Raw genomic sequence first — 27,382 nt, 5'->3', positions numbered from 1 at the left:
TCCTGTAATCTTTGTGCTTTGTTATTTGAGTAGATTGTGTTGCTGTGATGACGTCAGGTTGGCACAGCAACGTATTTATTCACCTTGAACTTTGAATTTATTGCAGTAATTGAAATGCAGTGTCATCGGGTTAATGGTTGTAATTCTGCATACTGTTTGCGTACAACGCCTTCCTCCCCCTTCATGATTTTTATTTTTAGATGGGGTTTTTTCAGTCTCTTTTTAGGCCTCTTCAGCTTTGCACTTATGTTGACCTCAAGCATTGTAAGTAACAGACACCAACATGCTATTGTGCCTGCTGATTATTTACATACTCTGTTAGCCTGATACCACCAGACCAAATTGCAAATGAACATTATCAGCCAGAGCAAACAAAACATGAGCTCACAGATTCGCCTGGCTCCCAGGCCGAGACTCTGTGACTTCCACGCACAAGATAAAAGGAGACCAGTGTGATGTGTGTGGATATGCACATGCAATGTCTACACAAGTGTCACTAAAGTGAGACATGCTACACAAATACAAAAATTCAAACAGTTTAATTATCTGAATGAGAAAAATAAATTATTACAAATGCAACCTGAACTTTACATTAACTTCTTTCTTTGGTCAAACATTAATCACATGTTCACTCTAATGAGGCATGCGGCACTTTAAGAAAAAGCTTTGGTCATTACAGATTACCAACATAACACAATTCACTGTGAAACAAGTACGAGACTTATTCCTTAATTTGCCCTTTAAAACACACAAAAGCCCTTAACATTAGATTAAGATGTGTGGTAAGGGATCCCTTAATTTGTCCATTCATATGAAAGGGCAAAACCGAAACCCCTTCATACACCTTAATTTGGAAAGCACATCACTGAAAAAAATAAGAAGAATTTAAGGCGAACATGATTTTAATGGATAACATGCACAGTTGACAAAGTATTTCAAGTGGTAAAAAACAACAACTTAAAACCGATGAAAACCACTTCTAATTCAAACATTAATTGATAACTTAAGGCCTTTTAAGGTATAAATTAAGTGTTGGTTTTCTTTTTTTTTTTTTTTACCCCTTTAATAGTGCATATAATCCATTAAAAATATCCTTACAGGGGCGCCCATTAGCTCACCTAGTAGAACAGGCGCCCCATGTACAAAGGCTGTGTACTTGCCGCAGAGGCCACAGGTCTGATTCCAACCTATGGCCCTTTGCTGCATGTCATCACCCCCCCTCTTTCCCCCTTTTTTTAAGCTAACAACTTAGCTGGGGGGGGGGGTTCTAGCCAACACGTGAGTGACTTGTCTGATGACATCAATCTGACTGAAGACAAATGACTCACTGTGTAAATAGATACTTAGAACTGAGAAAAACACTCACTCAACATACATGTTATTTCATATATTTACAATGCATCTGCTCTATATCGGTCTACTTAAAGCTATAATCAATATTTTCATGCTAACAATGTATTTTATAATTTCAAAACACTGTGACGATGTGAAAGGGGTCAGCCCTTGGTGATGATGACCCTACAGAGAGTTATCACCTGAATTTACAGCCTCCCTCGGCTTTATAGAGTGTTATAGTGACTCTCAGCTTATTGGTTAGCTGTCCAGTGTCAAACCCAATGGATTAACTTAAGAAAAATCTGAGGTAACACTGATTTAATCCTCACTCACAGCATTACCATCACCTTATAACTACTTTGTTAACCTCAAACACAGTGTGTTCTGCTTTATCAACAAATGAAACTATCAGTGCAAACGTACTGCATTTAATGCCTGAGAATAATGATACAGTCCCCAACTTCTAATGTCTACATAAAAGTTTGGTTATGTACAGGGTTGAGGGGAACTTACATCGATTACCTTGCAATGTTTCACTTCTCTGAAATACTTCCCTGTTGGCTCCAGGCCTTACAGGGAGAGAAAGCACCATATAATTTTATCATATAGCAACCTTTGTTGACATTTACCGTTAATTTGTCCTGAATAACTCTGATGATCACTTACAGTTCATATTGACACATTAGGTCACAGTTTCGGCATGCCCGTTGAACGGACTTTAATACCAACGAATCTGTAGATAACCATCTAAGAGCCATTCGAGTGGTTTCCTTTATCTTTGGCTAGCAAATATTGTTTCTACCACTCAAGCAGAACTGGAGAGAAAACCCTTGTTTTTTCATGCAAGCGTTTTGGATATTGTGGCAGCAGACCTCCCCTTTGTGCCATCATACAGTTTAACTTTATCAGGGTGGGATTTAATTATAAAGATGTGTATCTGTATTGATCTTTCAACTGCTCCTTTGGACCAACTGATAACAAATCTTTCCATTACTGCTACGTGTAGGTCATTACAGTTCACTACTGTACTGACAAATTAACAAGGTGTTCCCATGTCCTGATAAACACCAGTGAAAGGTGAATTATATATTGCTAAATAACCAATATTTTTGATTTTGTTGATGTAAAATAAATATAAAAATGAATCCATAATTGAAAAACAGTCATCTCAAATGGCATCACACAGTACACACGGGGAGTCAAACATGACACCACATCGGTGTCAAACATTATGCTCAAGCAAACAACTGAATCACATAAAGAGAACATTTTCACTTGCATGTAATGTGCACTTTGCATTAACTGTGCAAAGACAAACAAAGCTGTTATATGTGAATGAAAGCAAATAGGTCAGCATTGTGCTGTGTGACCTCAGTCACGGCAGTAACTGTCACAGACTGGTTGATTATTAACTGCTGCTAAAGTGCTTTGACTAAATAAACTCAAGTCCAAAATAGTCCCCTATAAAAGGAACTGAGAGAGGAGTGCAGGTTTTTTCACAAACCAAGTCAGCTGCTTCTGGCCTCTGGTCTAACCCCCTTAAGAGGATGATTGAGATCCAGTGCGGCTGCTTTCTTGCGAACCTGAACTGGGAATTTGTGTGGCATTGGGAGGCTGAGGAGCTGTTCCCTTCTGTCGTTCCTGATGGTCATCATAGGAAGGAGGTGAGGACGGTTTAGGTTGACTTTTGTTTACTTGGAGCTCAACATATTCTGATGTGTCATTCTGTGGCCCAGGCTGGACAGCCCCACCTTTGTTCTTGTCAAACTTGACCTCTACATAATGGAGCTCCTAGAAAAGAAAAAGTGAGGGGGGACAACATTAGATCACTTTGACATCTAATTGATATCCTCAAAAATAAACACGACCATAAGCAAGAGAAGCTGCAGCAGACTGCTGAGGTTAAGACACACTTTCTCTCTATTGTGTCAACTGAATTTCTTCTTCCTGGTTCAAAGTCTGACGTTGAGCACTGTGGTAAACACAGGAGTTTGATGGAGGGTTGTTTAGTCACAGAAAAAAACACAAAAACATGAAACTCCATTAGCTGTGCCTTGTCAAAATAAATCAAAACCTTTATGAGTGGACCATGTGGGAATTCAATTTGAGGACAGACACAGGAAGTGGCCACGCTCAGCAGTCAGACAGGAGTCACATACATTTACAGGGCTGGTACAGGGCTGTTACAGGGCAGTTATTCCACAGGCTAGTTAATAACATGTCGGGCAGGAAATCCAAAGTGTGGGATCATTTTGAGAAGGTGAAGGACGAACCCAAGGTGATATGTAAACTCATGTTCATTGGTCGACTACAAACATGATGTATCATCTGAAACATGTCAGTGGCTACAAGCCCATTAGCCACTTAGCACAATCATTACTGCTTTGCCGACAGCGTCATTAACAGGTGGCTCGCTCAGTGTGTGACGTGCACTTGTAGATAAAATATAGGCCTATATTAATGAAGGTTCATTAGTACGGTTTTGTATTTCTCTGTAATGTAGCACAGCGTTAACAATGTTACTGATACTATTCTTTCTCACACCTTCAACTCAAAACATTGTGTTGCCCCGCCCCAAAATATATCATTTAATAATTAAATTAATATCATAAACATGTGGGCGACTAGTCGACTAATGGCCCTAAATGACAGCTATTGCTCAACTAGGAAAATCTTTAGTTGAGGGCAGCCCTTCTTGCAACACTAATACTGTGCACTATATGTGATAAAACCATCTATTGTAATTACAACCCTGTATTAAATCAATAAATGTTCAGTGTGTAGGATTTAGGAGCACCTACTGGCACAAACAGAATATAATATTCATAACTATGTTTTCATTAGCTTATAATTAATTGCAAATAAGCTTAGAGTGGACAAACTAAACACTGGCTCTTGATAGGGCTATCTGCTAGCATTTTCACACTGGCCACCAAAGTTATCTGTTACGCTAGGCAAATGGGAGAAGTTCTATTTCTGCAGCCTCACTGCCAGATGCCACTAAATCCTACTGTTCCCACTGGACCAGGGGTTGGCAACCTGCGACTCTTTAGTTCGTCTCCAGTGGCTCCCTGTGGCTTAAAAAAATCATATGGAAATAAGTAACTTCTTTTTTTTGTCAATTTTCATTTATCATTTTTGTAGGCCTGAAGAATTTCAGACATTATACAATTGTAAAAATGTGTTGACTACTCACTGAATAAAAAATAAATGTTATAACTTTTTTGTCTACAGCCTGGTGCCTATTCCTCTAAATTTTCCTGAACCTCACTAGCAGTGGCTTGTCTTGAGTTTTATACTGGGCTGGCTATGGAACCCAAATCCAAAAAAAATAAATATCTAAGAGGAAAATAAAGACATTAATAATGTTTGGAGAGATTTGTTTGCTATCTTACCAAATGTTCATAAGTAGCCAAGAGCAGAGTTGTCACCTTGTGCTAAATCTTAAATATTGTATATCAAACAAAACTTCAAAATATGTATTATACTGCATATAAAGTGAAACTGAAGACTTTTACCTGACTTCCTGAGAATCCTGTGTTTTCCTGCCCTTCACCTCCTTTAAAACATAAAAAAAATAAACAATGAATTTAGGTAGTAAATAATGTATAAACTGTATAAATGCACATATTTATATTCTACACACACACACACACACACACACACACACACACACACACACACTTGTAATGCACATACCTGTTCTACTGGTGGTGTTTTTTTTCTGTATCCTGTTTAGAAAGGTAATGAGTCATTATTATGCAGATTAGACATTAGACAGACATTATGTCTTAATGCAACATAATAACAATAACAAAAATATATAGGGGAGGCACAGTGGTCAAGTGGTTAGCATTGTTCCCTCACAGCAAGAGGGTTCCTGGTTTGAACCCAGGGTGGGGGGTTTAAACCCATCTGTGCAGAGTTTGCACGTTCTCCCCATGTTTCTCTGGGTACTCCGGCTTCCTCCCACAGTCCAAAGACATGCAGGTTAATTGGTGACTCTGAATTGTCCGTAGATGTGAATGTGAGCGTGAATGGTTGTCTGTCTCTATGTGTCCTAGTGATAGTCTGGCGACCTGTCCAGGGTGTACCCTGCCTCTCGCCCAATGTCATCTGGGATAGGTTCTAGCTCTCTTCTAGCTGGTTCTAATTACATTAAATCTGTTCTGAGGATCATATTTGTCTTGTGTAGCACAAACGTCATACAATATAATGGAGCCTGACATCAGCACAATCCTTTTTATATTGTTAAGAAATATATATATATATATATATATATATATATATGTACAAATATGTTTACTAGTAATTCTAACATGACAGAGATGTAATTCTTTTAAGAATGCTTTACAATAATGACTTCTAGTCTTACTAGCGTACATTATGAAGACTTTTGAATAGGGTTTTGTGCAGTTCTTTAAGTGTTTCATGACACCCATTGCAGAGTTTTAAGGCATGGTAAGCCACATAATATATGACAGTTTAATATTTATACCTGACAAAAACAAAAGGTTAGACCATGAGGTTGAACAGTGTTGAGGTGCATTGTGAAATAACACTAAAGATTTACAGTCAAAGCTAAAGGCAGTCTTAGGACTATATGGAAAATATATAACAAAAGCACCACATAGGTAAGTGAGCCTTTGTTGAACATCAACCCTTTGAAGGTTGAGTAAACAAAGTTTTACCAACGTCAGCCTGAGTCTAGTTCCACATTTTCTATCTGCTCTCCTGCCATGAACAAAGTGACACTTCCTCCTGCCTGGTCTCTGAGTCTGATTTTGGGTCCAAACCTGGCAACACTGAGCCATCATCGTTCTCATAGTTGTGATTGACTCTTAGGGATTAAAAAATGGCTCCTTGGTTATATCTTTAAGCTCTTTTCCACTTACTTTTTTCGATAAAAGAAGTACCCTCCACCTCCAGCTGCTGCAAGGACGACTAGAACTGCAATGACTATTCCAGCAATGCAACCACCCCCACAGCCTCCTTTGTGTTGTGGTTTGACTGAAATGAAACAGGGAAAAGAACGTGATTTTTACACCACTCTGTAAACAGGAACTGTCTATAGTGCCCATGGATACAAAGCTTTCAATAAATTCTGCCCTAAAGTGCTTCCATAGGTGGCCAGTTATAAATACACATTTATTTAATGTTAACCGTAAGGCATCGATTTCTACTTTGGCTCAGATGGAGAACATCCCTGATTGGCAGGATGGTCAATACACTCTTCTTAAAGGGGAACTCCACAGATTTTTTTCAGATTACCAGAGGTAGAACACTGTGGGTTGATCGGTATCTTACTATATAATGACAAAAACTCTGTCTGTGTGTGTGTCTGTTCCACATTTTTTCTCCTCACTTACTTGGTCAATCCATGTGAAATTTGGCACAGTGGTAGAGGGTCATGGGAGGATGCGAATGAAGCAATATTACATCAATTGGCCAAAGGGGGGCAAACTTTGAATGGGCATATCTCATGGCCCGTATGTCGTAGAGACATGAAACTTTGCACAGAGATGCCTCTCCTCATGAGGAACAAATTTGCCCCAAGAACCCATAACTTCTGGTTATATAGATTTTCCGCCATTTTGGATTTTTTGAAAAACCCTTCAAATCGATCTCTTCCTAGGAAATTTGATTGATCTGCATGAAACTCGGTGAACATAATCTAGGGACCAATATCTAAAGTTCCCTCTTGGCAAAAGTTGGAAAACTTACTAAAACTGAGCTTCTATAAGGTGGTGAATATTGCGGAGGGCGTGGCTCATCACATAAAGGTGTATAACATCTCAAGGGTTTCACCGATCACCACGCAACTTTGTAGGCATATGACCACACATAATCTGAGGGGACCCCTCCATTATTGACCCCATCAAACAAAATGGGGGCGCTAGAGAGCTGATTTCTTATCTAGGCCTAACAGCCATATCGATTTTTACTAAACTTGGTAGATATGTAGAACAGGACGCCTCAAGGTGACTGGAGAAATTTAACTCTAATTGGCAACTGGGTGGCGCTATAACAACAGAAAAATGGCTAAAATGCAACCGATCGCTGTGGCTCCCCCTGTGGACCAATGTTGTTTTTTTTTCTAATTTCTGGTATGACTAAGTCATGTTGCTGCTGCAACAAGGGCTAGCCGCACCTTTCCCATGGGAACTACCAGTGTGCCCCTCATTTAAGTCAATACAACATATAAACACTTTAACTATCTGCCTTTCAACGTGCTACCTCAACTACTAATGTACAGTTTTAGCCCACCAACTATCCCACTATTGGCAATGGTACTACTGTACTTTCAAATAAGGCAATTGTACTATCAAATTCACAAAAACTCTGTCTGAATACATTGCTCTTCTTAATGGGTTCAGTAGACTATTTAATTTGCAATTTCCTATGACCTGTATCCCAAACACACACCATGTGAAACTGTACGTGGGCAACTGTGCACTCAATGGGTATGGACTAGTTTAAAATTATTGACAAAATGTGCGATCAACACCATCCTGGTACCTGTTACAGACAATTCATGGACTGCAGACCGTTTTCTTTCAGTTACGTCATTCATTGCTTCGCAGGTGTAGATGCCACTGTCTGAGGGTTGAACGTTGACTTTAGTGAACACAGCAGAATTGTGTATCTCTGTCCCATTCAGTATCCAGGTGTAAGTGGCAAGTGGTCTGGACTCAGCAGAGCAGGTTAAAGTTAAGTTCTCATTCAGATGTATCTCACTTGGGCCTGTGATTTGAACATTTTCTGGTCCATCTGAAAAACAGATATTTGTAAAGTTCTCACAGCAGCACAAACTATGAAGAACATCAAATAAAATAAACACCTACAAACAAAACATGTCAGTACTACAGTGTTATTTATAGCACATTTTGAGCACCAAATGTGCAGTTAGTCACCTACAGTTGACCTCCATGGAGTATTTAGCTTCATCGCTGCTGACGGGGTTGCTGACTGTACAGGAATATTCTCCACTGTCTTTTCTGGTCAGGCTCTTAAAAAACAGCACTCTGTTCTCATCGTAAAGTATTATGTTATCAGACAGGATCAGATCTGAGCCATCCTTCATCCACTTTCTGGTAAAGACAGAGCCAGCAGCGTCACAGGTCAAGTTGAATGAGTTTCCTTCAATCAGCACGTTTGTTGACGGCTTAAGTGAAGCACCTGATATTATCTCTGTTGGGCAAAAGATCAAGAAAAATAGGAGAACAGGAACAAAAGTAATTGTTACTGAAGGATAACAGGTAAAAAATAAATGTCCCCTTGGGGATTAGTAACGTATTTCTTCTACTTCTTCTTCTTCTGCTTGCTCAGAACTACTTCACTATTAGTTTGACACTTATTAACCCACAGGTTCCCTATTCTAAAGTTGCCTCCTCTTCACACTTACTAAATTCATTATAGCACATCACTATGGCAACTAATATCTCCTTTATTAATGGACCAATTCATCAATTTTCAGATACAATATCTATTAAAAATGTACTGCCTTCATGCCTGAAGAGGGGACAACTTCAGGATAGGAAATCTGTGCGGGTTAATAAGTGTTAAACTACTCGTAAATTAGTTGTGAGCAAACCTCACCATAGAATGGCCAACACATTTTGAGAAGACTTCAAGTTTAAGTGTGTCCGGTTTAGGAGGACGTATTGGCAGAAATGGAATATCATATAATAAGTATGTTTTCTATGGTGTTGAATCACCTGAAAATAAGAACGCAGTGTTTTCGTTACTTTAGAAGGAGGCATTTATTTCTACATAGGGACCGGGTCTCTCCGCCATGTTGCACTGCCATGTTTCTAGCCCATTACAGAAGAAAAAAACACAAGCACTGGCTCTACATAGGGTCATTCACATTTTTGCATCCCAGACCAACATCATTAGCCTCACCGCGATGAGACTTTAGAAAAAGCACTGATTTTTTTATAGTCAAACTTCTTTTATCAGCATTTTACCAGTTTTAATCAGCTGGTCTCTTCGTTTTGTAGAAAAAGAGACCTCAGCGGATGATTCAGCTCCCGGTAAAAACTTCCTGAACATTTAACACTGATGGAATTTTAACTGGGAGAAGGTTTACCTGGTTGCAGTCTGCAATCCTCACTGCTAGATGCTACTAAATCCCCCTAAATCGTACACATTGTTCCTTTAAATTGGAGTGTTTTTGGACACCATTAAAAGTTGTAGTGTTGTTTTTAATTAAATAAGAATAGATCATTATCTATTAACTGTTATTAAGGGAGAATGACTGACTTTGCGGAACTACCACAGTATTAGGCCCATATTGGGCATATTAATATAGTAATTAATGTACAAGTACTTCCTTACTTACTATTAATAAGCAATAATTAGAAAGCTATTGAGGGAGGGATTGATTGATTGATTAATTGATTGATTGATTGATTGATTGATTGAAACTCTTACTTAATGGCCTAGTAGCTGTGGTATATGGTCCAGAGAAACAATGCATAGCTTTATAATGACTAATTAGGAGCTACTATGCTACCAACATGCATGCTAATAAGCAACTAGTTAATGGTGAATATGTGTACCTTAAAAATAACAGTAACAATCACCAATATTGTGCACATGAAAAAAAATGACATGTTGAATAAGAGCGATGGTTTTGTCCCCATTCTTGCATTAAAATTCAGTGTAAGCTGCATCCCATTTTTAAACAACAGAAATTTGTTTCAGCTTCATCGACCCTAGGGTACTGCTATTCAGTGCACAACCAGTGAAGCAAGCACAGCTCTTAGAGTAGCATTGGCCTGACTCCTGCATCGGGCTGTCTAAGCTAAATGCTAACAGATAGACTTATAATGTCTTTAGCACCCACAGCTCAACCAATTGCAGTTGCTTCAATTCAAGAATTTGAAAAAAAGAGCTAAATATCCAAAATACTGGAACGCATGTTTTTCCTCCTCAAATTTTCTGAATTCAATAATGTTCGGCGGGCTTTGGCAGGCTGGTTGTGGCCCATGGACTGACAGTTGACGACCACTGTGCTAAATGATCCCATTTGTTCACCAGCTAGTCACTCTGTCTGTCTGTCTGGTCAGGAAGCATAGGACTTAAGTGCTCTATGTTACACAATTTATGTTTATCTTGTCTTTTTTAAATTATTATTTAATATAATATCAAGAAGCACTGATTTGAGTATATACACTTTGTCAATACAGAATATGCAGCTGGGCACTTATTTGTCATCTTTGTGATCACTTAACTATATCCACTAAATCTCTTCATTCTAACTTACCCAGTACAGAGACAACTGATGACTGAGATGTTTGATATCTCAGAGTTCTGTTGTTAAAGGCCTGACAGCTGTAGTTACCACTGTGATTCATCTGAATGTTCATCAGTCTGAGCTCTGGTCCAGTATCAGACAGCAGGTCTCCATTCACAAACCAGTGAAACAGGGCAGGAGGTCTGGAGACAGCTGAGCACATCAGGCTGATGTCTGACCCTTCGCCATAATATTCTTGTGATGGAGATACTGTCACATTAATATTGTCGGGACCATCTACATTGTGCAGCACGTGGGGAGTGGAAAAAAAGAATCACCAAAAAGTAATGTTAGTATCTTGAAGAAAATGCTAGATTACATGCAGTTTAGTTCAGTGTGAAGCCTCATTATACCTTCAGCTTTGACGCATGGATGCATATAGTGCAGGATAAAGAATATGCACATATAAGTTAGTAACTCACAGCTGATGGAGAGGTTTACTGGATCACTGGTGCCATTACTGACAGGATTAAACACACGACACCTGAATGGTCCCTGGTCGTAGCGGGTCACGTTAGCTATAGTGAGATTGGCGCCTCCATCAGTGAGCTGAACTCTGTCACTTTCTGTAACCTCAGAGCTGCCGTTCAGCCAGAGGAAAGAGAGAAAGGACCCAGAGGCGGAGCAGGACAGACGGACAGAGCTGTTGAACTCCACCAAGTCTGGTGGGTCTGAAGTTACCACAACATTGGCAACACGTGCTGTGGGTGAAAAACACAGTGGTTTTTAAACTAGCCGGTTTTCCTGCCTAAGGCCGGATGAGTTCAGCTGTCCAAGCCACTCTGTATAATATCTTATCCTATCTGTTGCCTAATGCTTGGTGCAATATTTAACCAGTGTTGGCTGATCTTACAAGTTTATTGTTCTTAATTTGTCTTTTAGTTTGGGTGCTTGCCACAACTTTTGCTGTGGGCCACTCAAGGAAGTCATTTTTGTATAAGTTCAAACATGTTTCATTTTGAGCCTCAGTTGTCTCTGTACAAGCAAACATTGCCGACCTATCTTGGGTCCAAATGCAGGGTTCATTATCAAAGGTTTCTTCACGTGCTCAGTCGTGCAAGTGGGTGAGCAATCTACTTCAACAGAGTCTATTTTTTCTTGCCCCTATACAAATTGCTTTATCTATTAGTGGTTATCAAATAACAATAAAGACTAAAGTTCATGTCTAATCTTTCGCCCACGTCCTCTAATGCCATGCAGCTAAACTTCTGTCTCCAGAATAACTGAAATGCCCGCTTGTGCTTCAGCTCATAAACTTTGTCTTTATCTGTTGCCATTTTCTCACGAGAGCCTGATTAATACTGAGCAAGTGCAACTCTCAACAGAGATGAGAAAAAGAAACAAGATGATTCACCCCTTAGCTACTTACATTTTCAGCATGGGAACAAAACAATGTGATTTAATAGTTTTTAACACTTGCTAGATCAGGAAACTGAGATGCTAGAGTTACCAGCCTGATGTAGAATTTACTAGCCCTCTGCAATCAGGTTATCCTTATTGTTGAGCCCTGAAATGTATGTACAGTATTATTTCTTTTTGTTCCATGGATGTTTGTTAAAACTGTTTTATATCTAATAAAGTTTTATCTGACACTATCACAGGTATGTCCCATTTTTCTATCTATATTTTTAGCACAAAACCTTTGATTCAAACTCACTCAGTACAGAGATGGTGGCAGGTGGAGATGATTCATATCTCAGAGTTTTGCTGTTATAGGCCTGACAGCTGTAGTTCCCACTCTTACTCATCTGAATGTTCGTCAGTCTGAGCTCTGGTCCAGTATCAGACAGCAGGCTTCCATTCAGAAGCCACATAAACTGGGCAGCAGGTTTGGAGTCAGCTGAGCACATCAGGTCGATGTTTGACCCTTCCGCGTGATATTCTTGTGACGGAGACATTGTCAAAGTAACATTGTCTGGGCCGTCTGAGGGTAGAGAAAAAAACGACAGCAAAAAAGTTAGTATGCACAACTGCATTAGCATACATTAAGTCATGAGAAAAGAGAGCCTGCAATAAACACTTTCTAAATGAAACTGATTGTACATTGATTTAGCTCACACTGTGCTGTAGTTTGCAGTGATGCTGTACTGGATTCCATTAGGTTGAAATGTGTTTTTAATACTTTGTACAGCTGATGGGGAAACAAAAAGAAGAATAATCTAAACTCTTTGTCTCTGTTTGCGAACAGATGTCGTCAGATAAAGAACTGAACATGTAGGTTAGTAACTCACAGCTGATGTTGAAGGTTATTGAAGTACTGTTGTCATTACTGACAGGATTGGACACTTGACACCTGAATGGTCCCTTGTCGTAGCGGGTCACATTTAATATAGTGAGATTGGCGCCTCCATCAGTGAGCTGAACTCTGTCACCTTCTGTAACCTCAGAGCTGCCGTTCAGCCAGAGGAAAGACAGAGAGGATCCAGAGGCGGAGCAGGACAGACGGACAGAGCTGTTGAACTCCACCAAGTCTGTGCTGCTGGCTGTTGCTATTACATTGGAAACTGGCTCTGTGGGTGAAAAACAAAATGGTGTTAGATTAACCTCCAAATAAGAAAGGTGCAGTAGAGGAAAAGACTAAATTTAAAATTTACACTAGCTCCTGCCACTACAAAAAAGCAACATTTTCTCACTAATTATTTCGTGACCAAGATACAAAGGCCGAAACGCAATTTGGGCTCTTACACAATGCTTTGCACATCAGAGGGACATTTAACCAGCATTGATTTAACTCAGTGGTATTTTTAGGCTGTACTTTTTTGTAGCTGCTCTTTGGAATAATTTTTCAAAGTAATGTAGCCCAATTGAACACCATCAGAAAGTGTGACCATAACAGCTAAATCTACAGCTTTCTGATGCAGTCTCAACAAGAGCTAAATATATACATACTATATAGGTGTACCTAAAAACAGAGTCAGTGAAATTAATTTGGCTTTAAATTTCATTAATTTCCAAGTCGTTGTTTTGACAGTCACAAGTATGTTTTAGGTCTTTGCAAACATGTCCCAAATCAATCCCAAAGTCAAGCCTAACAAATTCCAAGTCAAGTCCCAGGTCCTTAACATGAGTTTAGAGTCCTAAACAAGTCATAACTCACTCATAATGCCATAATGTGCATTTTAAAAGCATAGTAATAAATTTACATTTTACAGAAAGTATTTTAAAATTTGGTAAATGGACCTGCGCTTGTATAGCACCTTTCTAGTCATCTGACCATTCAAAGCACTTTTTAGACTATGAGTCACATTCACCCATTCACACACATTCATGCACTGATGGCCAAGGCTACCATACAAGGGGCCACCTGCTACTCAGTTTTTTTTTTTAAACACACTCACACACCGATGGAAGCATCATCGGGAGCAATTTGGGGTTCAGTATCTTGCTCAAGGATACTCCAACATGCAGACTGGAGGAGCCGGGGATCAAACCGCTTATCTTCTGATTGGGGGGACGACCTGCTCTACCCCTAAGCCAAAGCCACCCGAAATTAAATATGTGCATTTCACATTTATTTGAAATGCAATTAAATATTTGCATTTCAAATAAATGTGACTAAACCGGATTATGAAAACAGAAGTGCTGACACTGCATATTTCGTAGCATATAACACTGTAAACCAGCACCACCACACAAGGAATTCTGTATGTTTTTCTATTCAACTCATCCCATATTGGAAAAAAATATTTTCCCCAATTGGTTTGGGAGATGGCATCAAGTACTTTCAAGTCAAATGGCTCAAATCCAAGTAAAATAATGAGTTGTTGGTGTCACAGTCCAAGTTGAGTTGCAAGTCTTTTTTGACTTTTTCGAGTCTAACTTAATCAAACCTGTGACTCAAGTTCAAGTCATGTGACTCAAGTCCACAGCTCTGCTTAGTACTATGTAATTATTATAATGTGAGGATGATAATAATAATAATAATGATAATAATAATAATAATGATAATGGCTGTTCTTCTTCTTATTATTATTATTGTCTGAATTCTGGTCTCAGTATAGGCCTAGATGTAATTTGAAACCACTGAAAACCTCAACACAATTATTTGAACTGAAACAATGTCTATTTCTTGTTCAGTTGCTCTGCATAAACTCCATTCAGCACTGAAATAGATACATGTGAAATGTTGTCTCACCATCTACGTTCAGTCTCGTTTCGCCTGTCTTCTGTGGCTCTCCATATGGAAAAATGTTAACTCTGTATACCCCACTGTCATGTAGAGACACATTTCTGAGCTCCAGAGATCCAGTAGACATGAAGAGGGTGATCCTGCCTTCATACTCTGGTGCAGTTGAGTTTGTACCACTGAAAGTGATTATATTTTTTCCATTAAATGTCCAGCCCAGTGTCAGAAATGGTTTCTCTGGTGGAGTCAGTGTTGTGGTGAACATCACTGTCTCTCCCACAGCTGCATTCAGAACATCAGGCAACACACCAGCTCCTTGGGTTAAACCTGAGGAGACAGTTAGGCAGATCTGAGAACACTGCAATAAGTTGAGCACATTGCAAAATGGGCCACTTGGAAAGAGAAAGAAACCCCCCAAATGATCTTTTCTATTATATATTACAATGGTTGTCTATCTCAGTGGTTCTCAAATGATGTGCTGTGGCACATTGGTGTGACATGACGCAAATCCAGGTGTGGCAAACTCTACCTTAAAAATATGAATTCAATCATAAAAAAAAAAACAAAACTTCACAGGGAACCTATGTGTCAGCGTTTGCACGAGGGAATTTTAAGTGTGTGACACATCACATTATCTTACATTACTTCCCGTTTAATGGATGTGTTGCTGGTGCTTTGATGTAATATTACAAAGTTTAAAATCAAGTCCTGAATCAATTTGTTAATAGATATTTCATGAGTAATGGTTGGTTGCCAATTGTTATTTGATATTAGTAAATAAAAACTAACATTTATGTTATGATGAGAGTGATAACACACGTTACAGAGGTTATTGTGCACAGATATAAATACAGGTTTGCCTTGAGATTCTGGCGTGTCCTTTGGTGTGCCTTGGGCACAAAACAATGGCATTTTTGGCCATCAGCTTTCTTTTAAATCACATTACAGATCTAATCTAACAAAGTGACCCAGTTAGCAAGAGATCAATGAGTTTTTTCTATTTTCTCTCAGACCAACACACACAAAGGAGCTTCATCGAACATGATTGTGATTCATACAGTATTAATAAAACTACATTCTTTATTTAAATTAATTTAAAAAAAACCCCAGACATTTCAATGTCACTCAAACCACTTACAGTATGGCTTACTATAAATAAATGCAGCAATTAAATTGCCTTTACCAGTTAGGCTATTGGCTGTCATTCATGCTGCTACTGAGTCACAAAAGCATGGTTAGCAGACCTCAAGATCAGTAACCAAACTTCTCTCCAACAACTTAAACGATTTTTAAAATACAGAAAATGTGTCTTAAATACTGACAGCAAAGACAATAAACTTATAAAATCATGATTCCTACCTGTAAAAGCCACAGAGACAATACAAAGTAAAGGTAAAATATCCATTGATCGATCGTTGTGAAATGTGAACAACTGAGGAAAGTTGAACCATCAGACTTTGACTGTCCTACTAAATGTGAGCGTCTGGCAGCTCTAATTTCATGAGTGAGTAAATGCAGAGCAACCCACATGTTGAGTTACAAAGTGTCTGCATAATGTCATAAACCCACTGAAGCTGCAGTCATGCCCTAAAGCTGCAAGACGTCGCCCTCCAGTGGTGTAAATGTGTTTGTACTGACATACTGCTGTGGTATTAGTGATACCACAAGCAACATGTGGGTTAGTAAACAGAGTACATTCGTTAAGGCTATTTAGATTGGACAAAGCATACAAATAAAAGCATTATAGCATACAGTACTGTGCAAAGGTTTTAGGTAGGTGTGAAGAAATGCTGTAAAGTAAGAATGCTTTCAAAAATTATAAAGTTTGTTTACTTTTATTAATTTACAAAATGCAAAGTGAGCAACCAGAAGAAAAATCTAAATCAAATCAATATTTGGTGCGACCACCCTTTGCCTTCAAAACAGCATCAACACATTTTGTATATTGACAAAAACAAACAATTAAACTTTATATTTTTGGAAGCATTCTTACTTTACAGCATTTCTTCACACCTGCCTAAAACTTTTGCACAGTACTGTATTGATTAACCTGTGATATGATGCAGCAAAAATAATGTCCATATAAGTTGACAGTTTGCTGTGAATATATCAGTTAATTCTCACTAATAAGTTGTTGAATTAAACCTCAAAGGCTGTTAGCAAAAGCAACGGGAAGTCCAACAGGACAGTCAGGGCAAACTAATGCTGTGCAGACATAAATGTTGCTCTAATAGAATAATAAAAATATATAAAATTATACACACAGCATCTAGAACAAATTAAAAACAAGTCTTGTTTTGAATATTCATTTTGTGTAAACATAATACAGCTCCAATGAAGAGCTGGAACAAGAATAATATTTTATGTTACACAGATGGGAACAAGACATCTTTAGTGTAAATAAAATGGTGGACCAACAAACCAACAGCCGATACTGTCGCATAGCTTGTAGTAAAACAATAAAACTATTGTCACACACAGTGCATAACTTTCACACCTACTGTACAGGCCACTGTGTTAATTCATGAATAAATCCCTGAATGTTTAGTCATGTCAAACTGTGATATTTGTTGTTATTTGGGCATTATAAAAAATGAACTCCTTCACAAGACATCAGTTTTAATTAATTACAAATGATCTTGACTGCTTGATGATCCAACGTTGCTTGGTGCGTTCATAGTTAATGATTGAGGATGCAAAACAGTGCAGATTAGTGAGCCTTTCGGAGGTATGATGATGGAAACCCCCCCACAGTACTTCCCTGTACTGCCTTGATAAATCGAAATCAACACACATTCCTCTGACATAAGCAAAGGCAAAGTGAAAGACTGTGAGCCCTCTTTTCTCCCATCACATCTGATGAGACTGCAGAAGAAATGGAAGTAGCTGTGATACACTTGATCATCCTGGGAGCCATCGCAGGTGAGTTCTTAACAAATGACAGCAGGTAAAAGTTATGTATTTACTTGTTAATCAAAATATAACGACTGATGCTTAACAAAGCTTTGGGAGATAACTACAAATGGGTAGTTCAGATTTTTTCACATTAGATGGTATGAGCTTTTCACTGGTACTAATATGAGTGCATAAACACATTAGTTTAGTCGGCACATTGTGTGGATGGAAATATTCCTGTTAGCTGGCAACTTGACAAATATACCTAAACCACAATGCAGCACTGACAAAAATGACATTCACAACAGAATGCAATACATTTGGTGTAGTGTTACACTGTATTATCTATATCACCTGTATGGACTGTTTAGTTTGATAAATAATTTCCTGCTATGGTTACTATCATCATCAAATGAAGTCCATTCCTAACTCAGACAAGTGGAGCCCAGTACTTCCTTTAAATAGTGTGTGTGTTGGATACACACACAGTAATCGAAGCTTAGCCTCTACACTGTACACATAGAGACACTGTATATTGCATGTATGAAGATAGGATGGGATAAGATAGAACTTTATTTATCCTGAGGAAAATGGCTGTGCAACAGCTGCAATACAAAGTTAGAAAAGTGCAGATACAAAGCTAGATAACAGTAAGGTGCAAATTATAGGAACTAGCTCACAGTAGAATTAAAAAAATAACTATCTAAAGTAAGGTGCAAACAGGTGCAACTAATATATACAACAACACAAACAGGTTATGTATGAATGATATATGTGTTATAATATTATATCATGTAATATAATATGTATTATGGGAAAACGCTTTAAAAAATCTAAAAATGTACTTACCAGTAAATACTGTATACATAAACCAGGCTAATTATTAAGCGTAACAGAAAAGGAAGTCGAAGTCGTTCCTTTTTTCACTAATATTAGTTCCCTTGCTGTTGTTGATAGAAACAATGGGTAATTATTAACCCACATAACGGGTTAAAGAGGACATTGAGGGGTGAATTCACATATAATGGATTGCCACTGCTCAAAGCATCATAAAGTGTGTATCACTTGGTATCGCTATCTGCCCCGTCAACAATCTCCAAGGCTGAAAAATGAAGCCAATGTGAAAATGGTGAAAACTGCAGTTCATCGAAAGGTGACTTGAAGCTGGCTCCAAAACAGTGAATCCCCTTATGTTAAAATGGCCAGCTTTACAGCAGAAATAAACGTGTTCACAGCATGGTGCAATAACTGGTTTTGGTATAATAACATTTCCTCCTTCATGACAACTGTAGGGGGAGGATTTTTTTTTTTATAGCTTACCCATTTACATTTTATAAAGGCCCAAAGTTACGCATATGATGTTCGGGTCTGTGGAACCCGTTTTAATTTTTTATCAAAAGAAAAATGATACGATTATTTTTTCAAACTGAGACTCATTGGCCTTGGCTCATTTTCTGCGAAGAACATATATCAGAACACATTTTCTATGACCACACACTGTTTACCCCCCCTACATGTGTATATTACATACAGGATGTTTGGGTCCACTGGACCCGGGGCTAATAAAGGTGTGGAAATAGTAGGGCCTGTGTACCTTAACTCTGTCCTCCACCTGTCTGGGCCTGCTGTTAGCATATGTGTTTTGTGTTGCCCCTGCCTTTCCCACACCAGGCTGCAACATTCAAGCACCAACACCTGCTGCTCTCACAGTCCCACACATTTTACCCTCTGTCTTGCGGGATCCAATCTTTATTTTCTCATACTCTATCCTGCTGCAAATTGGGGGCAGGACACATTACATATAGCTTTGTCAGTGTGGTTTCTTATCACAACTTTTTAAGATGGCCTTGCAATTGATTTTGGAAAAGAGAGAAGCTTTCAGTGATGATGCAGAGGTAGATTGACTACTGTATGTGTTCAGCTTGTGTTGTGTAAACTGACCTGAATGGGTTAAATTTCTAATGAAGTTCAAATAGATAAAAATCAACACATCCATCAATAGGTATGAAAAACCTTGCTTCATTTGTAAATTTGGTGATTTTTTTCCACTCATATTTTGATTATAATTGATTTTCTTTTTTTTATTACATTTTATTAAAAAAAACGAGTAGCACTTTAATTCATAAATATGATCTAACAAAGGTGAAGGGCAAATATTAAATGCTGTTTATATTGCTTGTAATTGAGATGAAGTAAACGTCTGTTGAGTATTTTAACATAAAATTGTTTGATTGCGTTGAATTAAAAACCCCAAAATTTTGTGGGTCCACCAGACCCACAAACAGTGGCTGGACAACAAAATATGAACACCATACAAGGGTTAAGGGCGGTCCACTTTGAGCAACAGGCTGTCTCTGAGCTGTCCCTACAGTCTATGACTTGGATCCACCCCTTGCTGCTCCACAGCTCCAATCTCTCGTCCAAATATGGTCACTTCTGGGTCCAAAAAAACAAAAACAAGATGGTGATGGCTAAAATGCCGAACCCGAGGCTTCAAAACGGCAGTCCACAAACCAATAGGTGACATCACAGAAGCTGTTACGGTCTTGAGCCGTTGGCATTGTTTCTCCACTCTGCGTGTGTGCTCTATCCCGCTGTGTTGCAGCAGAGCGTCTCCAGCGGGCGTGTCCTTCCAGCACCTGGATGGATTCCCCGGCGACTGATTGGTGCGGGGCTCCGCCAATCAGAGGGCGACGGCGCGGGGAAAGGATATAAAAGGCTGGTGTGCCCTGCAGCCGCTGGCAGACACCTTAGAAGCTCTATTTTGTGTGGTTCAGCTTTCTGTATAGTGTGAGCGTTAGCTCTTGATTTGTGTGCTGTGAGCGTTAGCTCTTGATTTGTGTATTACCCAGATTTGGGCCAGGCGTAAGTTCATCACTGATTTCGATCACCTGCACTCACGGTTAGGTTTTTGTCACATTGTTTAGTAACACTAGGTTTAGGGGTGCTGGTCATTTGTATTTTTGTTTTCACCACTTCACTAGAGCAGTTAGTTAGGTTTTGTTTTAAGATTGCCTGATTTGTTGTTATTCCCGATTTATGTTAAACATTAGACAGATAGCTCCATTTTATTTTAAGGAGTCCTCTTTTGGTTATATTTATTTGTTGATTTGACAGCACCTGGCGGCCCTTTTCTGTTGACTTCATTATTAATTTCCATTTGTCTTTATAAATAAATACACTTTAATTTGCAATCCTTCCATCGGGTTGTGTGTGTGTGTTACTTCCCTTTTCCCGTAACGAGCTGGGTTTGTAACAGAAGCTACGTCCATTATTTACACAGTCTATGGCCCCGTCTCAAGGTCAGATTAGCAAAAGATATCGCACTAATGATATGACAGTGCAAACATGCCCATAAAGTTTGCAGGTGAGTGAGTTTTTTTGTGTCTGATCACAATTATCCATGAGGGAAAAATAAATGTTGCTTTTGCGCCAAGAGCACAGAAGGCAGAATCATGGCAGAGGGGGAATAGGAACATAGTGTCAATTTGAAACTGGGTGAGAACAGTCACACTGCAGTTATTTGGCTATCTACACCAGGCCACCAGGAATGCTGCTCAGTCTTGCCTCCAATTAATTCCAGTGGCCAATTATGGTATTACAGTGAAAAAATTCACTGCACTCCAAAAAACATTTTTCCCATAGCATTGCATTAGAAATCTCAAATCAGTAAAAACAATTATGACTCTTACTCTTATGGAAGTTTGTATTTGTAAAATTTTCCTCCAGCTGAGAAAAGTCATTTAAAATCTGTAACATCATTACAATAAAGAGTCATACAGTAAATCACTGGTGGAGCCAGGGGGAGCAACACTACTGGGCATATTCAGTGGTCCAGATATCCAGGAGCGCATTTTCGGTGTATGCACAAGGCCCCCAGAAAGTGTGCCAGATTTTGAAGCCAATTTTCATAGTGGTCAAACAGTGAAACAACTTCTGGGTCTGTCATGTGATGCCATTGGGCCAAAAAAGACTTTTCCCATTGTCTTAAATTGTGAGAGAGACATCTGGAAATCTGTGGATAATTTTTTGTCACAACCCCTGCAAAATGACTCCTCTTACTATCAGAATTTTATCTGTTTGGTCTGATAGAACTTTTTGTCCTACTTGTCCAGGTTTAGTAGCTGCAAAAGCCGCACGATCCTTTAGTGAAGTCTCCCCTCAGTGTAGGCCTACTCTCTGACTCTCTGTGTAAAATTAGCGATTTGACAATCAGCTTAACTTTATTCTGAGGTTTTGTTTCAGTTTGCAGCAAATACATTTTTTTAGAGAACCCTCAAAGTTTCAACTGAGGTATTAAAAAAGTTACGATGCTTCAATGCGCATACTCAGAGGGACGGTACTGTATTTTATTTTATGTTTTATACTTTTTATTGTCATCACATTTTATGCACACATTGTACATATTTTTGCAATCTACTATGGATAAGAAAAGAAAAAAGATGACACCTTTTTTGTTTTTTTTGACAAGATGTGAGTAAGTGTACCACCCAGTGATATGTTGAACCAATCAATATAACAACAAAAAACCTAAATAAATACTAAAAATACTGACATTTCATTTCCATGTGTTCAGTCAATGTCAGGTTCATAACTGTAAGAATTAAAAGCAAAACAAATCAAATACATCCTTGATTCTTTTTCCACCTAAGAAAATCTTATTTCATAAATCTATTTTTTCCTTTATCGAGGTCTCTCATCTACCTCAATATTAACAAGAAACAAACACACACACACAAATAAATAAATAAATAAATAAATAAAATAAAATAAATATAAATAAATAAATGAAAATAAATAAATAAAAAAATAAAAAATAAAAAATAAATAAAATAAAGAAAACAAGAGTGCAGCCTTACTCAAAGCAAGGCACATTTAGTGCTCCCCCAAATGACTGTCCGCCTCAAAATGAGGAACCAAGACTCATTACTTCAGTAATCACTCTTTAACCACATTATAATACATCAACCACTTAGACCATCTTTTATCAAATAATTTCAGGTTACCTCTCAGTTTGTAAGTTAAATACTCCATATTATATATTTGTTGAACAGTATCTCTCCATTTATCAATCACAGGACATGTTTTTTGAAGCCAGTTCCTTGTTACCTGTTTCAGTGCAGTTACACGCAGAACCCTTAACAAATATCTATCATTTTCATTTCGTATTTTATCAACTGTCTTACCCAACAGCACAAAATCTATATTCAGATGAATGTCAACCTTTAAAATAATATTAATTTCATTCTGTATGTTATTCCAAAATGATTTTAATGATGGACATGACCAAAAAATATGACTAAATTTAGCATAAGATTCACCGCACTCCCTCCAGCAGTTTGATAGTACTTTACGATTATATTTAACTTGTTGCACTGGTGTTATAAAGTAACGTGATTGTATTTTCCATGCATACACCCTCCAATAGGGAGATGCTGTAGTTGTGTGTATATTCTGATTCATTTGCTTCCACGTTTCCCCTGCTATATGTATGTTGAGTTCTTCTTCCCATTTTAATTTGGCCCTCGTGTCTTGCTGCTTGTAGCTATTTTCTAGAATAGCATACACTGCTGAAATTTGATGTGGTACTCTAACATTGTTATAGTTCTATAGCAAAAATTTAACAAGTGGGTGAAGTTCACTTTTGGTCTTTCTTCCTATCTTATTGTCACGGATATAACTTCTCGTTTGCAAATAACAAAGATGGTGGGAGTGTGGTAAATCATAATTTTTCCTTAAAGTTTCAAATGGCATTACTCCATTATCATCAAGACACATCAAGTCCTCTTTGTGCCCATATACTGAACAGTGCATTCTGTTTATTAGGTGTAAATTCAGGATCCTCCTTTATCTCTCTCAATGCAATTAGGTCATTCTTCATTTCACAATGCTTTTTAATTCTACGCCAAATCTTCAAAGTATTTCTGCTGAATATATTCTCAGTTACTTGTGTTTTTCGTTGGATCACTGTACAGAAAGGTATTGTTTTTAATGAAACATGGCACATGTACTTTTCTATTGACCTCCACCTTGCTTTGGAATTATCGTTTAACCAAACCCGTATTGGGTGCATTTGAGCAGCATAATAGTAATGCTTCAGATTGGGGAGAGCAAGTCCCCCCCTCTCTTTGGCCATTTTCAATGTCTCCAATTTAACTCTCGGTTTCTTTTCATCCCACAAGAATTTACTCATCATTGTGTCCCAGTTTATAAAAACACTTGAACTTATATACACAGGTATTGTATGAAATAAAAACAAAAAGCGGGGGAGCACATTCAGTCTAATTACATCTATTCTTCTACCCAGTGTTAAGATAACAGTTCTCCACCGATTCAGGTCTTGCCTAATTTGTACTTCCAAACTTTTGTAGTTCAGCTGGTACAGTAAATTGGTATTTTTTGGTATCACAGTACTGAGATATTTCACCCTATCCTTATCCCATTGCCATGAATACTCCTTTTTCAATACTTTGCAGACAGGGGCACCTAGAACCATCACTTCACACTTCTGTATATTTAACTTGTAACCTGAGGCTGAACTGTAAGCATTAATAGTTTGCATTAATGCCGGTAATGATTTTTCTAAGTTTGTTATATATAAAACCACATCGTCAGCATATAAGGCCAATTTGTGACACTCCTCTGCTATGTTCACATCTTCAATTTCTTTATTCATTCTGATATATGCTGCCAGGGGTTCGATACAGATTGCGAAATTAGAGGAGACAGTGGGTCTCCTTGTTTTGTTCCTCGTTTAAATTCAAATCTATCTGACAAGGTGCCATTTACCCTAACCTGTGCTTTTGATATTGTATACACTGCTTGTAGCCATTTGATAAAGGTGTCATGAAAGCCAAATTTGGCACAAATTTCTAAAATAAAGGACCATGACACCCTATCAAAGGCTTTTTCGGCATCCAAACTTAAAATCAGTGTTTGAATGTTCATTTTCTGTGAATAATCTATTATGTTCAGAGTTCGTCGTACATTATCAAATAGATATCTGTCTGGAATAAAACATGTTTGATCTGGGTCTATAATGTTCGAAACAATCTTTGCCAGTCTATTTGCCAGAATACTGCTTAGCAATTTTTGGTCTACGTTCAATAAGGTTATTGGTCTGTAAGATCCACAGTCAGAGGGATCTTTTCCCTCTTTGTGTATTACTGTAGTTACAGAGTTGCACCAAGTGTTTGCCCATTGGCCGTGATCCAACACCCAGTTAAATGTTCTCTCTAAGATTGGCAGTAGTTCTTTCTCAAATTCTCTGTAAAATTCACCTGTAAATCCGTCGCTCCCTGGACATTTACCCTTTTTTAATTTCTTTATTGCTACCTTAATCTCATCTAATGTAACTGGTATAGTTAGGTTTGCATTTTGTTCATCTGTTATTTGTGGTAGTCTTATTCCAGATAGATATTCGCTAATTTTATTTTGAGTAAGTAGGTTGTCCTCAGGATTATACAATTTTTCATAATATTTTGCAAATTCTTGTGCTATCTCTTGTTTACCTTTTACATTTATATTCCTGGTTTGATCTTTAATAGCACAATATTTGATTTTATCTGTTGTTTTTTCAATTTATACGCCAAGTTTTTCATTGCTCTTGCTCCACTATCAAAGTATTGTTGTTTGGTAAATATCAAAGATTTCTCTACCTTTTCAGTTAATAATTGATGAAGTTTTTTTCTTAGTTCATTCAAAAGATTCAAAGTAGCACCATTTCCTTTCACCTTATGTTCCAGTTCCAATATCCTTATTGATTGTTCTATTTCTTTAATTTTTTTCCCCCTCTCTCTCTTCTTATATGAGGCAAAAGATCTGATTTCCCCCCTCAGCACTGCCTTTGCTCCCTCCCACAATGTAACCGGTTCGATATCCTCTGTATCGTTAATTTCTAGATAATTTTTAAAAGATGATCTTATTTTAATCTTAAAGTCTTCCATTTGTAACAAAGAGTTGTTTAATCTCCAGAGAGTATGACCCACTTCCAGGTCGAGATTTAATTTCATAGTTATCATAGCATGATCAGACAATGTAACAGAATTTATGTTTCATTCTACAACCCTCGATACATGATTTTTAAACATAAAAAAATAGTCCAGTCTTGAATATTTACTAGAGGATTTTGAAAAAAAAGTATAATCTCTTTCTTTTGGGTGGAAAGTTCTCCACACATCTATCAGCCCTATTTCTTTAGCTGCTCCTCTCATTATTTTAGCAGCTTGATCTGAGCTATGCAATCTATCACTTTGTGTGTCCATACTTGGGTCCATAATTATATTTAGGTCACCTGCAGTGATTGTTATCCTTTGGCTTTCTGACACTATTGTCTCAACAACTTTTTTAATTAGGTCTGGACCTTCTTCAGGTGGATTGTAGACATTCATAAATGAGACCAATACCTCATCGATCTTTCCAACTATCATTATGTATCTGCCTTCTTTGTCTGTTAACATCTTTTCGAGCGTAAAAGCTATTTGAGGCATAATTAAAATAACAACTCCTCTTTTTGAAGATTTATATGATGAATAATAAACTTGGGCCTTTGTCAATTTCTTAAGTTTTTCATGTTCTGATTTCACGAGATGTGTTTCCTGCAAGAAAATAATATCTCCCGCTTCTTTTTTAAGCTGTTGAAGTAACTTCTTGCGTTTTATCGGATTACTTATACCATTCACATTATATGAAATAATTTTTAATGCTTTCATTTATTGGTAAAGATAGCATATAAGTTGAATTTGTCCAATAAATCACAGTCCATGTTATGTAACAGAACTTTGGTTACACTATTTTTCAAGTATTTAACATTATCATTGACAGTCATGTGAACAAGTGAACAACACAAAATCACCATACCAAAAAAGTGAGACAGAAAAAGAAAAAGATGATGGTTTCCAGAAGTAGCAGTCACTATAAGACTGCCGAATAAGTATAGATTCCCTAAATATGAATAGAAATCTGGGGCTTCTCTCTGGAATTGCCCCAAGTGAGAAAGCAATAACAGCTTCCCAAAAACAAGTTGCATTGTACATCGCTGTGAAACCCCCCCCCCCCCCCCCAATCTATTTAGGCTATACCATCTTAAGGTGGCCTGTTACTCAAATATCTTCCTTTAAGTGTTCATTTTCCCTCCCCTTATTTAGAATGCCTTTTCTCTTTTGCTTTTTTTTTTTTTATTAGTTTCTTGTAATATCATTGTTGGCACAGCCTTTGAAAGTAGTCAGAGCATATTAAAAATAAAACAATAAATAACAAAAATAAATAAATAAATAAAGGGAGGGGAAAGTTAAACAATTTCCTTTTGGTTCTAGACCTGATTTCTCCATAAATATTTAAACACAATTATGTGCCTTTGTCTTTTAAAATTCATACTTCTCTATGGGCGTTAGATCAAAATAAATTAATAGGCTATATTGATCAAAAGAAGAAACAAAACTGCAGTAAATGTAAAACCCCTCGTTATGTTGCCCATTATATCCTTCGAGGTTTACAACCTCAAGTTTTGCCCAGTCTGCCTAACCTCGACAGCCTTTTCTCTTTTAGTTAGTAGGCTAGGTCTAAATAAAATACCAGCAGCAAATTTAAACACAGTACATTATGGGTTTCATCCCACTTTTTCGACCATTTATGCGTCTCAAAATCAGTAAGTCAGAAAAAAAACCTAGGCATTCTATTCTTTTATTGTATTTAATTAAATGTCATACAAAAAAAAAAAAAAAGAA

General features: G+C 37.7%; 2 protein-coding genes across 3 annotated transcripts in view; one reads left to right on the top strand and one right to left on the bottom strand.

The window, feature by feature from the left end:
- Window positions 1-520: 520 nt before the first annotated feature.
- On the bottom strand, window positions 521-16,278 carry LOC117260290 (cell adhesion molecule CEACAM5-like). 2 transcript variants are annotated; one of them, XM_033632253.2, is made up of 12 exons: window positions 16,122-16,278; window positions 14,772-15,089; window positions 12,868-13,146; window positions 12,294-12,560; window positions 11,059-11,337; window positions 10,607-10,873; window positions 8,254-8,526; window positions 7,855-8,106; window positions 6,231-6,345; window positions 5,035-5,066; window positions 4,854-4,894; window positions 521-3,126 (listed from the first exon to the last, which is right to left on the bottom strand). In XM_033632253.2, exons 1-12 carry the CDS (start codon window positions 16,165-16,167, stop codon window positions 2,875-2,877), a joined length of 2,421 nt encoding a protein of 806 aa, XP_033488144.2. In that variant the 5' UTR covers window positions 16,168-16,278; the 3' UTR covers window positions 521-2,874. The 2 variants fall into 2 exon arrangements, with proteins under 2 accessions (XP_033488144.2, XP_033488145.2); XM_033632254.2 differs by lacking the exons at window positions 10,607-10,873; window positions 11,059-11,337.
- Window positions 16,279-17,551: 1,273 nt separating this feature from the next.
- LOC117259837 (cell adhesion molecule CEACAM5-like) overlaps window positions 17,552-27,382 on the top strand; it is a 28,221-nt gene continuing 18,390 nt past the window's right edge. Inside the window, exon 1 of the mRNA XM_078171214.1 lies at window positions 17,552-17,684. Coding sequence (XP_078027340.1) covers window positions 17,639-17,684 — 46 coding nt within the window. The 5' untranslated portion in view covers window positions 17,552-17,638. The remainder of the gene's footprint in view (window positions 17,685-27,382) is intronic.

The sequence above is a fragment of the Epinephelus lanceolatus genome, chromosome 10 (assembly GCF_041903045.1).
Source record: "Epinephelus lanceolatus isolate andai-2023 chromosome 10, ASM4190304v1, whole genome shotgun sequence".
Lineage (NCBI taxonomy): Eukaryota > Metazoa > Chordata > Actinopteri > Perciformes > Serranidae > Epinephelus > Epinephelus lanceolatus.
Note: the sequence above shows the minus strand (reverse complement) of the source record. Positions and strands in the feature narration are given on the sequence as shown.